This window comes from Globicephala melas, chromosome 15 (genome assembly GCF_963455315.2).
Source record: "Globicephala melas chromosome 15, mGloMel1.2, whole genome shotgun sequence".
NCBI classification, from domain to species: domain Eukaryota; kingdom Metazoa; phylum Chordata; class Mammalia; order Artiodactyla; family Delphinidae; genus Globicephala; species Globicephala melas.
The window spans coordinates 34,390,455-34,406,054 of record NC_083328.1 but is presented as its reverse complement, the minus strand read 5'-3'; the positions used below and the strand labels follow the sequence as shown (position 1 = coordinate 34,406,054).

General features: G+C 51.8%; 2 protein-coding genes across 6 annotated transcripts in view; one reads left to right on the top strand and one right to left on the bottom strand.

Annotated features, from left to right (window-relative positions):
* Positions 1-1,861, top strand: part of DNAJA3 (DnaJ heat shock protein family (Hsp40) member A3) — a 31,073-nt gene extending 29,212 nt beyond the window's left edge. The window contains exon 12 of one of the 2 annotated variants that reach the window (XM_030883815.3): positions 524-1,861. Coding sequence is in view for 1 of the 2 variants with exons in the window: in XM_030883816.3 (XP_030739676.2) it covers positions 524-546 (23 nt within the window). In the remaining variant the exon portion in view is untranslated. The remainder of the gene's footprint in view (positions 1-523) is intronic. The other variant, XM_030883816.3, reaches the window with a different exon arrangement.
* A 2,388-nt stretch (positions 1,862-4,249) lies between these two features.
* NMRAL1 (NmrA like redox sensor 1) lies at positions 4,250-13,992 on the bottom strand. 4 transcript variants are annotated; one of them, XM_060284352.1, is made up of 6 exons: positions 13,781-13,992; positions 13,512-13,563; positions 9,987-10,225; positions 7,076-7,325; positions 5,618-5,808; positions 4,250-4,538 (listed from the first exon to the last, which is right to left on the bottom strand). In XM_060284352.1, the coding sequence occupies exons 2-6, from the start codon at positions 13,549-13,551 to the stop codon at positions 4,359-4,361; spliced, it is 900 nt and encodes a 299-aa protein (XP_060140335.1). In that variant the 5' UTR covers positions 13,552-13,563; positions 13,781-13,992; the 3' UTR covers positions 4,250-4,358. The 4 variants fall into 4 exon arrangements, with proteins under 4 accessions (XP_060140335.1, XP_060140333.1, XP_030739677.1 ...); XM_060284350.1 differs by having other exon boundaries at positions 13,744-13,848; XM_030883817.2 differs by having other exon boundaries at positions 13,512-13,585; positions 13,744-13,836.
* Between the last annotated feature and the right edge of the window lie 1,608 nt (positions 13,993-15,600).

Genomic DNA, 15,600 nt, shown 5'->3' with positions numbered 1-15,600 from the left:
CCCACACCCAGAGTTGAAGAGGTTCCAGTCTCAGGCGTGGTGTGTCTGGCTCCCCTCAGAGTCAAGCCTCAGCCTGTGGGGAGTCAGCCGGTAGTGCAGGGCCGAACCACAGAATGTAGCCGCTTCTGCGGCTCCACTTCCTGGAGAGGTTGCTGCTTCCCAGCCCTCCTTCCACCAGCTCCTGGGGGCTCTGCGTCCTGCTGTGGTGAGGACCAGGTTGCCCACGGTCACAGAGGGCAAGTCATAGCAGAGCCAGGCCTAGAACTCAGATCTCCCCAATCCCCGCCCTGTCCTGCCTGGGAGGCGCGGGGAGGTGTCAACCTTGGTTAGGGCTGGGGTCGGGGGCACTGCCAGGAGTCCTGCTTGCTCACTGTGTTGTCTCGGGACTCACTTTTTACTTGTGCTGGTCCCTGGTGGCTGGGGCTCCTGGTGCAGCTCCTTCTCAGGGATGACAGAAGCTCACCAACAGGGCGTGTTCTTCCTGCGATGCCAGTGAAATGTAACTGTTTGTGTCTTGGCTCAGGAAAACGGTCCACCGGAAACTAGGCCGGGAGCAGCAGCCCCTCCTTGTGGCCAGGGCATCTGAGATGCAGGAGGATTCCACACAGCAGCACCGAGCCCCTGCCTGCAGAGGCCCTCTGGACCACCTTGGAAAACAGCAAAATCATGTGACAATGCACCTCTCCATGGAAGGGTCATGGTGGACAGCCCCTGGGCAGTAAGGCATGGCAGGTCTCAGGGCTGGTAGTTTCCTATCCATGGGTAGGTAACTTGGCCTCTTCTGGCTCCGGCAGAGTCAGACAGCTGGACATTTCTTGCAGAGCTAAAACTCTGATTTGGAATCAAATGTGGTTAAAGAATTAAAGGCCATGCTTACAGCTTAAAAATGAAGCCTTAAGTTGCACCGAGTTGTGAAGTGATTAATTTCCCTCTCAGCAAACCTCTGGGAGGTTCCAGAATGAATCTTTCCTGACAGGGTTGTCTTTTCCAGGAACCTGGGGCATGCACGCCCCACTTGTGTCATCCACTTCTCAGCAGGGGCATCCCCTGCTAGAGTTTGTTTTAATTCCAAAAGGTACCAAGCAGCTGGAACATGGGGGCCTTGGGGGCCCGGGGTGACACATATGAAGACAGTCCCTGGAGATGCTACTCTTGATCACATGGGCCATGATCTCTGTCAGGATGGATAGTCCTTCCTCCCACCCCACTTGGGGTGGCCCCTTGTCCCCTGACAGTTGAGTTCTGTTGTTCTAAGCCGGGTGTGAGTGGAGCTCCTGCCCTTCTGCTGGACCACAGCCAGCCGTGGCCTGGGGCCGACTAACGGCCTCTTAAACCCGGAGCCCTGCCCTGCTGCCTGCCAGGGCCTTGGTTCTCACCACTCACAGTTGACCTCTGTTTTCAGAAGTGTGTTTAAATTATTCAGTGCTAAGAATCATCGTCTTTTCCTGATAAACGTTTGTTTAGAAAAGGAGAGCACAGTCTCAGCAGTTGAAGGTTCTCTACCATCCAGCCAGAGCAAAACACTGTTTCCCCAGCCTTGGCTCGTAGGATGTGTGGGTTCCATTGTGTTTCCAGATCCCCCTGCTGTGGTAAGACAGGTTAATGGAGAACACTTCTGATTAGTTCCCTTTTTGTTTTCTTTCATAATTTACTAAAATAAAGCATCTACTAGTGTCTGCTTTAGGAATGTAAAATGATTCTGTATCAATGTAAATAAGATTATCTACTACAAAGAGATATTTAAAACCTAAATTGTTGTCATTTCTTCTTTGAAAGAGTTCAGACAGCTTTCTGCAGGTGGCCCAGCAGGGGGTTACTGGTGGTCACCTGCCAGTCAGGCCACCCCACGTCTCTGCTGGCCTTCCTGGGGCGGCTGGAGGTGGCTGTCCTAGTCCTTGGAGTCACGTGCGCCAAGTGACGGGTGGCGCTCTGACAGGCGCTGACCCTCTCCAGCCCAGATCCCAGAGGGGGGAGGGTGCTGATCTGACGAATGTTCTAGGGTTCGGCATGTAGCTTTTTCTCTGGCAGCCTGCGATTTGAGAGACGTGCAGTGTGGCCTACTTAGGTCCCTACAGGTCACCACCTCCCTCACTAGATTTTTTTTTTCCTCCATTATTTTCAGAGGAATATTAAGGTATATTTTTGTGTTGCAGTGTTAGTCCGGGCTGTCTCACAAAAGCCCAAGTGCTGTCATGGCTGGAGTGGGCCCCGAGCATATAGCTCTGCCCCACTCTGGGTTCTGGGCTGAGCAGGTTGAGGTGTGAGGGCACTGCTGGGTTGGGTTGGGTGAAGAGGCTGGGAATACCTGTTGGGTGAGAAAGGGGCTCAGTGACTTCCTGCCAATTTCCAAACTTGTCCTTCATTGAACAGAAGTTTGTCAAGTGCCTGCTGTGGACTCAGTATGGGCCTGGAAGGATCCTAGACCCCGGGGTATGGCGGTGGGGAGCTAAATGGTTTCTCTCGTGATAGCTTAGGTTTTCTTCCTGGAGAAGCCAACCGAAGTCCCACTCGTGGCTGTCTTCTGAAAACAGAAGCCTAGACTTTGAAAGGGAAAAGTGGATTTTCTTTCTAGCAAGACATCTTCATTGCTGTACTGAGGCGTCCTCCCCTCAGATGGTCAGAAGGTGGCGGGGCAACATCTGTAGAATCAAGCGCCACTCAAGGCCTGGACTGGATTTGGCTTATTCCCACAGCTGGATCCTGAGACGTGTCTCCAGACAACTTTGCAGCCCGAGGTGGGGCTGTAGTGTGAGGTGAGGTATTTAAAAATACAAAAGAGTATCTCCAGGTCCCTGAGCCTCTGGGGATCGAGAGGAGGAGAGGTAGATGGTGTGAGCATTTGCTGAAATGTTTGGAGCGTGGACAAGGGAAGGCATTGGAGGCTCACAGGCCTGACCATGTGAGCCCAGGGGAGTCAGACACTGCTTCGCACAAATGCCCTTACGTTGCCTTCACAACAGCCTGGCCAGGGGGCACCGGGTGAACAAACAGACCCAAGAGGCTCGGCAACGTGTCCATGGCCTGCTTGTGGATGAGGAGCGGCTGGAGCCTGGCATCAGCTCCCTGCAGTTCGCCCTGGACCTGGACCTGGACCTGGCACAGCACGCTCTACCCAGGCGTGGTACTGGCCAAGGGCTGCTCCAGGATCTCGGCACGGTGAGTCACAGCCCCAGCAGGTGAGTTTCCCACGCAGGGGCCTGGGGGACTTGGGCATCACAGGGCTGGACACAGATGACCTCTCATGTTCTCTTGCTGACATGGGTGGGCTTGGAAGCCCATGTCATCACATCCTTTTCCTCCTACCCTGCCTGGGAGGCTGCTCCCCTCAGACCGCAAGCTGTCCCTGTCCCACTAAAGTGGGCCCCTCCTCCAGTGTTCCTCATTCCTCTTGCTCTCTGCAACCCTATGTCAATCTGCAGTCATTCTGCAGATTTGTATCTGGCTCTCTTGCTAAACCAGGCTCAAGGCAGGGCGCATACTTTTCTGGTGAACATTGTATTTAGGGCCTAGCTTACACTGGTAGGTTGTCAAAGAAGTGCTTTTTCAGTGACTCAGTTAATGAACAGATCGAATGAGTTTGGCTGCCCTGCTCCCCTTTCAATGCCTCTGCGGGTCCTGAGGCTGAGGCGGGGTAGTACAGATGCTGGTGGAGGTTTCACAAGTCCACACAGACACTGGTCAGTCTGCCGGCTGTGTCCTCTGGGCCTTCATTTCTCTTCTCTAAAGCAAGCAGGAGAGGGAAACGGTCCAAATGCCTGGGGAGCTCAACCCACCAAGTAGGGCTGGGTGGTTATTTCTCTGGTTTCCCTTCCCAGCCTTTGCTGCGGGCGGTGTCACCTTTTCTCAGCAGTGTCCAAGTCTTATATGATCTGGGGTCCACAGAACTGCCACGTTCCTTCAAGGGTTTCTTTCCAGCCTGTTTTGCGATCACCCACATCTCGAGGCCTCTGCACCCGGGGGCCCAGGAGGCAGGAAAAGAGTGAGGGAGAAGGGGCCGGTCTTCCTGCCCTAAAACTCAAAGAAGGAACACGTGGGTGGCTGCACTCACGTTCTGGAGAGGAACGGCGTGTGTGCAGGGGTGTCAAATGTTGCTCCTGGCTGGCGGGGGTAGGGGGGTCCTCTCAGCCCCCCCCCGACTTGACTGGGCCCCCCACCACTTTATGCTTCCTGTTGGAACTTTCAAGTCCTCAGGCAGCTGCCACCCCAACCCCAGTCCCTGAAACAAAGCACTTTTCTTTTGGAAGCCATCTGTGAGAACAATGGCCTTTATTTAAAAAATAAACTTTCTTGTAACACAAGAAAGGATCACTGTGACTATATCTCCCGTCCCCCCAGATGGGGTTGAGAGGTGGGCAGGGTCACAGTCCTGCAAAGTCCCCTTTGTGCTGCTCCAGCCACTGGTCCAGCGTCCTGGCCTTGGGGTTGAGCCTCAGGCTCAGTTCGATGTTGCGGTCAGGTTTCAGGGCATAGAAACGGAACATATTGGCCAGGTCCTGGGCGCCGGGGAAGCCAAGCTTCTCGTAGTCCTCGGGGCTTATCTGGAAGCAGAGGGGAGTCTCTTAGGGTCGATCGGCATCTGCAGTACCCTGACCACGCTGTTGACACCTCAGTTCCTACCCTGGTCCCCACTAAGTTCACCTGAAAACCAGTCTATTATAAAGGTGAAACGTCAAAAACCACTGTTCTAGGGCAATTTAAATCCTGTTCTTCCAAGATGACGAGATGAAAACTTCTCAGTCCTTTCCAAATCAGAACTATGCTTACGTCACTTCTTGCTCAAAAAACCAAAGGTGTTCCCCTTTCCTGACCGAACTGAATCTTAACTCCTCAGCTTCCAAATCCTCCATGACTGCCTCAGGCTTTCTTTGTTTAGAGAGTAACATGCAACCATTTAGTGCATGTTTTCTAGTGCGTTCATTGGGAGCGTTTACAGCAATTGTTCCATTCAATCCTCACAGCAGCCCGAGGAGGGGGATACTCTCCATACACCCACTTTACAGATGAGGAAACTGAGGCAGAGAGGGGTCAGGGGCTGGGCCTCCAGTCACACACGGGTGGGTGTTAAGGGCTGGGAGCAAGATCTGAGTCCAAGGTCTGACTGGCCCGTCCTGCCGTAGCCTCTCCTCCATCATTGCTCTGCTTGGGTCTGAGGGCGCTCTACAGGTGGTTTTTGTCATTTAATGACTTGGAGTAGCCCAGATTTTCATAATGAGAAACAAGAAACAAGGCACCTGGGGGTCTGGACAGGAAGACAGAGTAGGCAAGGGGAGGAGGGGACTGTGCCAGGCCAAGAAGAGGGGACCAGGATGGGGCCTACTCCGGCCTCCTTCCCCTCCCCGAGAGAAGCCCAAGACACCCTGCATTTTCCCTCCTTGCTTTGGCCCCTACTGTCCCCTCTTCCTGGAACCCTTCCTTACCACTTGATCAACTGACAAAACCAGAAGTTTCACTCAGTGGCCACACCTGGCTCCTAAGAACAGCACGATATAAACGTTCACAGTGAATGAATTTGGCTTTACGCTGCTCAGAGTGCTAGGGCAGCCCTAGATGCCCCTTCCCTTCTACCCACAAAGCCCCTCTGACCACGGCTGCCAAATCCCAAGCCTGGGCCCTCCACCTTGGCATCTCGAACGGTCTTCCTGGTATGCCTGGAGAGCAAGGCAGCGTACTCCTCCACCGTGTGCCTGCAGGTGCTGAGCCCGATGTTCTGGCCGATGTAGTCTTCGGGCATCTTCAGCAGGCTGAGCACCACGGGGCCCAGGTCGGACACAGACATGCCGTCCATGGGCACATCACCCATGGGCAAGCCTGGGAGGGAAAGAGGGACGTGCTGGCACGCGTCTCTGAGGGGTCGGTCCCCACCGGCCAGTCGACTGGATGTGTGCACAAGCCAGCACCTGGCACGAGGCAGACACCCCCGGTGTCAGCAGGAGAAATGAGTCAGGAAATGGGACACGATCGAGCTGTGCCACCTGGCAGGCCATTCAAACCCTGGGAGCCTGGCTGTGCTCTTCCCAAGGCGGGGAGAACCCTGGGCCTGCTGCCCCTCTCAGGCCTGAGACGGGAACAAGGGGAAGGAGAGGAAGGCTTTGATAGGCACCTCTGAGAACGGGAGCTCCCAGGGTTCAGGCCCCCGTACACTTAGTCAGACCCGAATCCCTGATAGGGACGCCTGTGGTGGGGGGTGCTCCAAACACCAGCTCCACCGGCAGGAGTGCTCGATCAGCTGAGGCCAGGGCTGACCCCAGAGCAGCATGACGGGTGCTGATAAACATGTTAAATTAACGAGTGACTCCACCTGCCAAGGTGTGGTCTTGGGGATGGAGAGGCAGAGCTGTGTCCTGATGAGGCACCTGGAGCGCTCAGGCCCTGCCCTATAAAATTTCCGTGGCTGCCCATTCAGATGGGCCAGGGAGTCTGCCGGGGTGGAGCCTGTTCCAACTTACAGACGGAACACAGGTGAATCTGATTATGGCTTTGCAAATCTCTGGTTATGGCTTTGCAAACCGGTGTGCCAACACAAGGACAAGACTGCTCACCAGCAGGTGAGACCCAAGCGAGGGTGAGCGGCGTTCACGCAGAGGTGAGAGGCTGGGAGGGCTCAGACCCCTCCTGCTCCGCCTGCTGAGCCACCTGCATTAACCCACTGCCCCGCCGGCAGGACACAGGTCGTACATGGTTCCCTCGAAGCTGTTTACAGATTTGCAAACAGATGTTGAGAAGAAAGTGCTTTCCTATTTCGAGAAATCTACAATTGGACCTCGCCGTCCAAATCCTCTCCTTATTTATGAAGCAGTAACGATAAGCACACTCTCTCCGTAAAGCTCTCCGACAGACAAAGCACTGCATCCCCAGACTCGGCAGATTTTCCCATGGCCCTGGGGAAGTCCGAGTCATGCCCATCTCACGGGACAGGACGCAGAGGCCCAGCATGGTCACATGCGTTGCTCGCAGTCACAGCCTAACGTGAGCGAGCCAGAGCTTGGACCCAGAGCCCTCTGAGGACAAGCCCAGTGGGCCACCACGGCTCCACACAGTGAGAGGAGACACCCGAGGAAGCGGGGAGGGCACTCACTCAGCAAGTAGCTCTTTCCATCTGGGGCTTTCTGGGGCAGGAAGCAGGAGAGGAGGTTCTCGAAATAACAGGGCAGCCGCACGCTGGTCATGGGGACACCAATGTCCCGGAAATATTCCTCCACCTCCCCTTTGCCGTCAAAGTGTCCTGCTGCCAGTCTCCCTGCTGTCAGCTTCTTGATGTTCTCCAGGCCACTGTAGACCACGTAGTGCAGGCCCAGGCGCTTCGCCAGATCGGCCAGCAGCTTTCCCTGGTGGGCAGGGAAGGAGAAACCACAAAGCTCAGAGGGAGGATGTGTGTCCCCATCACGGCACTGGCTCTCCCACCCCAGAGGCCACTGTGCCCGGTGCCAAGAGCCCTCTGATAAGGCTCCCTCTTCCGTGTGCGGCTCACATGGCACCACACGCTCTACCACGGGATTATAAGCTTCTCACCACTCGCATAGCCTTAGCGCCCCTTCTCTAGATCGTCTGGGTCGTTCCACCTTCCACTGTGCTGGACCACAGCCCACCGTGTGCCACGTGGGAGGGTGCGCACAGAGGCTTCCGCCTCTGCCTGCTCTCAGAAAGCATCTTGTCCCCGTGCTGGGCCGTCTTCCTGGGAGAGCCCCAACCATCCCCTAGGGAAGTGCTACGGCTCAGCAGTTAAGCACACAACACAAACCACCTGGGCTCCAGACCAGCTCTGCAGCACACTGGCTGTGCCATCCAAGACAAGGGGTCTAACCGTTTTGGCCTTGTCGGTTAAATGGGGACAGAAACACGACCTGCTGCACAAGGCTGTGTAGGGTGCTGGATGGTGGCCTCCCAAAAGATATGTCCATGTCCCAAACCCCAGAACCTGTGAATGCCACATCATTTGGAAAAAGGTTTCTGCAGATATTTTTGTTAAGGAACTTGAGACGAGATCATCCTGGATTATCCTCGTGGGCCCTCAACCCAATGACGAGTGTCCTTATGAGAGATGGAAGAGGAGACACAGGGAAGAGGAGTGGCCTTGTGTAAACAGAGGCAGAGCCCGGAGTGATGTTGCCTCACGGAGAGCTGGTACCACTGGGCGCTGGAAGAGGCAAGAATTGAAACCTCCCTTGGAGCCTCCAGACAGGGCAGGGCCAACACCTTGCTGTTGGACTCCTGGCCTCCAGAACGGGGAGAGAATAAATTCCTGTTGTTTTAAGCCACCTGGCTTGGGGTCATTTGTTATGGCTCAGGAGGTCAGGTTGACGAGATCTGCGTGCACCAGAAAAGCTGTCTCTGTCCACTCTCTGAGATGGGCTTCCATGTAAGACTGTAACTAAAGAAAGGCTCAGGGCTAAAAACAAGTTTGGAGACCAGTGGTCCGGTCCAGTCTCCCTTTATTGTACACAGGAGGAAAGATAGACCAGCGCGGGGAAGTCACGTCCACAGCTGCAACGGTGGGGAGCTGTGGATGAGGCAGGACTGAAAGCCGACAGGCACGGGTCTCAGCCCAGTGACTTTGCTGTGGCACCAGTCATACCTCCCACAAATACCTGAGTGCCTGCTATGTGACAGGCCCACCGCAAGTGTCCCCACCTTCCAAGAGACTTTAAAAAGATGCATGTTCCTCTCACATCCCTCCCCCCACCACCTGGGCTCAATAACCACCCAACCAGAGAGAAGCTGGGTGGAAAACAGAATAAAGAGAAACAGAAAACATCTGAAAGGGGACATGGAGGACTTTTCGGAATGATGGAGATGTATTATATTTTGATTAGAATGGTAGTTACATGGGTATATTTATTTTCAAATTTCATTAAATTGTACAATTAAAAAGTTTACTTTTATTTATTTATTTATTTTTGGCTGCACTGGGTCTTCGCTGCTGTGTGTGGGCTTTCTCTAGTTGCGGAGAGCGGGGGCTACTCTTCGTTGTGGTGCACAGGCTTCTCATTGCGGTGGCTCCTCTTGTTGCGGAGCACGGGCTCTAGGCGCGTGGGCTTCAGTAATTGTGGCACGCGGGCTCAGTAGTTGTGCTCGCGGGCTCTAGAGTGCAGGCTCAGTAGTTGTGGTGCACGGGCTTAGTTGCTCTGTGGCATGTGGGATCTTCCTGGACCAGGGATCAAACCCATGTTCCCTGCATTGGCAGGCAGATTCTTAACCACTGCACCACCAGGGAAGTCCCTACATTTGATTTTAAGAAAATTATGGGTCAATAGAGTTTTTTAGAAAGTGTAAAGAGTCACTGGATGACACAGCAGATTGTGGTTGCCTGCGGCTGAGGAAGTGGGGAATGGGGAGTGACCGCTACCAGGTATGGTGTTTCTTTTGGGGTGATGAAATGTTCTGGAATTAGGTAGTGATAATGGCTGCACAACTTTGTGAATATGTTAAAAACCACTGAATTGTACACTTTAAAAGGGGGAACAGGGACTTCCCTGGTGGTCCAGTGGTTAAGAATGAGCCTTCCAATGCAGGGGATGCGGGTTTGATGCCTGGTTGGGGAACTAAGATCCCACATGTCGCGGAGCAACTAAGCCCGTGCCTCAACTACTGAGCCGGTGAACCAGAACTAGAGAGAAGCCCACGTGCTGCAACAAAATATGCCGCGTGCCGCAACTAAGACCTGACGCAGCCAAAAATAAATAAATAAATACTTTAAAAATAGTAATAAAATAAAAGCTTTAAAAACAAAAGGGTGAACATTATGGTACATGAATGATGTCTAAAAGAAGTCATTGGATGAGGAAGCGGCCACCTTCTGCCCTCATCAAAGTCTAGGAGGGCTGCATAGACGAGGAGGGGAAAGGCCTGCAGTGTCAGTGGTCAGGCAGGGGTCAGCCCCTCTCTGGCAAGTTGGAGCTGCCCCACAAGGGCAAGTAGAGACCTGGGAGCGCCTTTGAAGATGGCCTGCTCCTGCCCTGGCTTCCCCACGCCCTCCCGCCTGCCCTTACCTGCTTGACCTCCTGCTCCTGGCTGCAGTTCTCCCAGTAGTTGGTCACGATGAAGGCGGCATGAGCCCCGATCAGGGCCAGCTCCATGCTGGCCTCATCATCCTGGTCTCCCTGCACTACTTCTGCACCTTGCAGCCTCAGCTTCTTTGCTGCCCTCTGCCCAGGGTCCCGGGTCACCACTCGGACCCTGAATGTCCCATCTTCCAGGAGTGTCCGGGCCACTGAGCCCCCCTGGGCACCTGCAGAGAGTCAGAAAGACCCGCAAGGTGGGACCAGCCTGGGAGCCTGCCAAGGGTGAGGCCCTGCAGGGAATCCTCCACCACAGCAACACACCTGGCACTTTTCACCTGTGATTCCCACTGTTTTGCCTCACACAATCTTGTAACTAATAGCTTCATTGAGATAGAATTCACATACCGTAACATTCATCCTTTTATTTTAATTTAATTTTTTTAAATACAATTTTAAAACAAATTATTTATTTATTTTTGGCTGTGTTGGGTCTTCGTTGCTACACACAGGCTTTCTCTAGTTGCGGCGAGTGGGGGCTACTCTTTGTTGTGGTGCACAGGCTTCTCATTGCAGTGGCTTCTATTGTTGCAGAGCACGGGCTCTAGGCGCATGGGCTTCAGTAGTTGTGGTGCACGGGCTCAGTAGTTGTGGCTCACAGCTCTAGGGTGCAGGCTCAGTAGTTGTGGCACACGGGCTTAGTTGCTCCGCAGCATGTGGGATTTTCCTGGGCCAGGGCTCGAACCCGTGTCCCCTGCATTGGCAGGCGGATTCTTAACCACTGTGCCACCAGGGAAGCCCACGTTCACCCTTTTAAAGTGTACAGTGCAGCAGCTTTTAGTACATTCAGAGTGTGCAACCATCATTGCAGTCAATTTTAGAACATTTTCATTGCCCCAAAAAAGAAAGTCCATACCCATCAGCAGCCACTCCCCATTTTCCCTTCCCCTTCAGCTCCTGGCAACCACTAATCTACTCTCTGTCTCTACGGATTTGCCTATTTTGGACACTTCACATAAATGGAGTCACACAATATGTGGTGTTTTGTGTCTGGCTTCTCTCACTTACGTTTTCAAGGTTCATCCATGTTTTAGCAGTCATCACACTTACACCTTTTACAAAAATTTTAAAATATATTATGAAATATTTTTTTTAATATTTATTTATTTATTTTGGCTGCTCCAGGTCTTAGTTGCGGCATGCGGGTTCTTTAGTTGCGGCATGCATGTGGGATCTAGTTCCCTGACCAGGGATCGAACTCAGGCCCCCTGCATTGGGAGCGTGGAGTCTTAGCCGCTGGACCACCAGGGAAGTCTGTATTATGAAATATTTAGCACATACAAAAAAGGGATACTAACACCCATAAGCCCACCGCTTAGCTTAAGAAATAAAGTATCACCTATACCTTAAAAAAAAAAAAAAAAAAAAAGACTGAGGGGAATTCCCTGGCAGTCCAGTGGCTAGGGCTCTGCACTCTCACTGTTGAGGGCCTGGGTTTGATCCCTGGTCGGGGAACTAAGATCCCACAAGCTCCATGGCACGGCCAAAGAAAGAAAAAAAAAGAGAGAAAATTATTAAAATCATCAAAAGAAAGAAAATAAAAATTATCCATAAATATATGTATAAGAACATTGGCTGCAGACAAATAAATAAATAATTAAATAAATCCACTCCTTACCAAAAAAAAAAGAACATTGGCTGCAGTATTATTATCCATAGTGGAAGTTTATGGACAACCTAGATGTCCTTTGGTAAGAACCTGGCTAAATAAGTGCTAAATCCATACAAAAGTGATTAAAAAGAATGTGGCAGGGCTTCCCTGGTGGCACAGTGGCTAAGAATCTGCCTGCCAGTGCAGGGCACACGGGTTCGAGCCCTGGTCCGGGAAGATCCCACATGCCACGGAGCAACTAAGCCCGTGCACCACAACTACTGAGCCTGTGCTCTAGAGCCCGCGATCCACAACTACTGAAGCCCGTGTGCCTAGAACCCATGCTCCACAACAAGAGAAGCCACTGCAATGAGAAGCCTGCGCACTGCAACAGAGAGTAGCCCCCGCTCGCTGCAACTAGAGAAGGCCTGCACTCAGCAACAAAGACCCAACACAGCCAAAAATAAATAAAAATAAAAATTAAATTACAAAAAAAAAAAAAAGAATGTAGCAGATCTGTATGCACGACTTATGTGACCACAACATGTCCTGGAGTGGAAAAGGCAAACTGAAGAACTACAACTACCCTCATACAGTACTGGTGGGAATGTAAAGTGGTACAGTCGCTTTGAAAAAGTCTGGCAGTTCCTCAAAATGCTAAACACGGTCACCATATAATCCAGCAATTCCACTCCTAGGTATAGTCCCAAGAAAATTAAAAACATATGTCCACACAACAACTTGTATGTGAAGGTTCACAGCAGCATTATTCACAATAACCAAAAGGTGGAAACAAATCAAATGTCCATAATGGATGATGGATAAACACAATGTGGTATATCCATATAATGGAATATTATTCAGCCATAAAAAGGAATGAAGTACAGATTCATGCTACAATGTGGATGAACCTGGAAAACGATGCTCAGTGAAAGATGCCAGACACAAAAGGCCATGTACTGTATGATTTCATTTATATGAAATGTCCAGAATGGGCAAATCTTTAGACAATAGACTGCCAGTTTCCAGGGGCTGGGGAAATGGGGAATGACTGCTAGTGGGTATGGGTTTTTTTGGGGGGGTGATGAAATGTTCTAAAACTGATTGTGATGAGGGTCACAGAGCTCTGTGAATATACTAGAATTGAACACTTTAAACATGTGAAGTGTATGGTATGTGATTTATACCTCAATAAAGCTGTTATATATTTTTAAAATATATACAGTAAAGAAAAAAACAGGTGGGGTAAAAATAAAACACTCCCATTTAATAAACAGTATCTTTATATGCCTAATTTGTCTGGAAGGATGCTCAAGAAACTTTTTTTTTTTTTTTGCGGTACGCAGGCCTCTCACTGTTGTGGCCTCTCCCGTTGCGGAGCACAGGCTCCGGACGCGCAGGTTCAGCGGCCATGGCTCACGGGCCCAGCCGCTCCGCATAATGTGGGATCTTCCCAGACCGGGGCACGAACCCGTGTCTCCTACATCGGCAGGCGGACCCTCAACCACTGCGCCACCAGGGAAGCCCTACTCAAGAAACTTGACAACAGTGATGGATGGGGTTTCGGGGACAGAGGTGGGAGGGAGATTTAATTTTGATATTATGTGCAATCACCTGCTATTCAAAGCTAAGTAATTTTTTAAAAAAATTCAAAGGGAATCTGCGCTCAGGTCCTGCCCCACGGGCCCACCGTGAGTCAGGGGTCCCAGCCATTTCATCGCTCCCTCCAGGACGCCGGGGACGTCTTCTGGAGCTGAGGGGCGGGCGCCCAGGCTCTGCGGGGTCGGACCGGCCTGACCTCTGCCCTGGGCTGGCCTTGGTGAGGGGTCCTGCGCCTCGGGGCCCCCGTTTGGGGTTTCGCTTACCTGTGGCCCCAAACACGACCACCAGTTTCTTGTCTGCCATGAGGCCGGGAGCCTGAAATTAAGTCCGGAGAGGTCTGAGGGCCGTGAGAGGTGCATAGTCGGTGAAGGGGTCGGGGGTGCCTGCCCGGAACGACCCCGCGCGCGCCGGGTAGGACCAAGGGGGCGGTTCGGCCGGGAGAGGTCAGGACCCCGCGGCCCCCGCCCCCTCGGGCCCGACCCTCCCGGGTCCTACCTGCACCCGCCGCCCGGGTCCCCCAGGTCGGCTGTACCTCCCAGCCGCGGCCTAGGTGGGAAACGGTCCGGGAAATAGGGACCCCCGGTTTTGCAGCCGAGTCCACCGCCGAGGGGAAGGATGGAAGCCTGCGAGCGGCGCCGCCCCCCGCCCCTAGCTCCAGCTGCAACCTGGCAAAGTCACCCCTTCCCGGCGACCCTGCGTGAAGGGACCCCAGGCTGGCCTGCTTCCGAATCCCAGCCGTCTGGGCCCTGATTCTGCGCGGAGCTGACCCGCCACCCCCCTCCGCGGACACAGATGGTTCGTCCCAGCTCCGGCTAGACTCAGCGGCAGGTCAGGACCCGCCAGCCCCAGGCCTGCGTAAACCGAATTTGTGTAAATCGGATCTAACCGAAATGTACACGCCGAGGGCTTCTTAGCTGGATGCTGGGGGTCATGACTGTGCGAAGCAAAAATAAATACATAAACACATAATAAATAAATAAAATTTTATCTTGCATGAGCATCTGAACTTTGATATACGGGTGTCACCCAAAGACAAATAAATCTATATCTGTGAGTCTTAATACCCAAGGCTCTGTTTGAGTTCTTGTATGCCTGACTCACATTTGAGGTTGCTACTACTTGCCCGTTTTGAATTCTATTTAACAGGAAGGAGATCTCTCTCTCTCTCTCTCTCTTTCTCTCTCTTTTTTTTTTTTTTCTTTTTTGGCCGCAGGCAACGTCATGTGGGATCCTAGTTCCACGACCAGGCATTGAACCGTGCCTCTGCAATGGAAGCGGGGACCGCCAGGGAAGTCCCCAGAAAAGAGATTTCTTTGTGTTCAACTAAAACTCAAAAATGGCCCTCTCACTCCTCTTCGGAAATTTATTGCTGACTGGATAAAAGCATTCATTTTTTTCCTTTCATTCATTCCAAAATGTGTACTGACTCCTCAGGGAACGTCAGCTTCCTGACAGTAAACATTCTGTGTTCACTGCTGAGTTCCCAGCACTTAAAATAGTACCTGGCACAAAGTAGTCGCTCAATAAATATTTGCTGACTGACTGGTTGTCTAAACATCTACTAGGAACTGGAGTCACAGGGAAATCAAAGTAAAACTGGTGCTGTTTTCCCGAATCTAATAGTGGAGATAACCCACCAGGTAATGTATATTTTATGTATGTAAAATATTGGTCTTTATGTGTTGTAAGATGCGTTTATTTTAATAAATACTCATTTATGTTTGTGTTTACAAGTGAAGGTGGTGTCTAAATAGAATGTTTAAATCTTGCATTGTCTCCACACCCTGTTATGTATGTCTCTGAGCTCAGACTGCAAAGTTTGCCAAGAATACCTTCCTCCCACCACCTTAGATAGGGCTGACTCCTACTCATTCCTTAATGCGCCACATAACCACCACTTCCTCCAAGAAGCCATCCCTGACCCCTAGGCTAGGGTAACTACCATTTCACTCCCATCTCTATTCCACTGGCAACATTGTCTCTACCATATTAGACCGAGGGCTTCTTAAGAGCTGGCCCCATGTCTTTTTTGTCTCTATCTCTCTCCCTCCTGGCACAATGTCCAGCACTTAGTAGGAACTCAATAAATACTCATTAAATGGAACACAAGTGCATATTATTCTGATAAAAGATGCGGTTTTTCTTTAACTGCATGGGTTAAACCACAAAACTCGATGTTCCGAGGTCTCCACTTTAAGGAAATAAATCCAAACAAGGAGATCCCTAGTGGGACCAGCTGCATAATGTGCAAGGCCCAGTGAAAAAAGAAAATGTGGGGCTCCTTGTTTTAAAATTACCAAGAACAGTGATAGCAGAGCATTAAACCAAACCCAAGGTCCTTCTGAGCCTGGG

Excerpts from the sequence above, each read along its gene's own strand:
- NMRAL1 (XM_060284352.1), bottom strand. The coding sequence starts at position 13,551 with ATGGCAGACAAGAAACTGGTGGTCGTGTTTGGGGCCACAG. Across the intron at positions 7,326-9,986 it reads AGGAGCAGGAGGTCAAGCAG|GGAAAGCTGCTGGCCGATCT; the intron begins GTAAGGGCAGGC and ends CCTGCCCACCAG. Across the intron at positions 5,809-7,075 it reads TGGAAAGAGCTACTTGCTGA|GCTTGCCCATGGGTGATGTG; the intron begins GTGAGTGCCCTC and ends TTTCCCTCCCAG.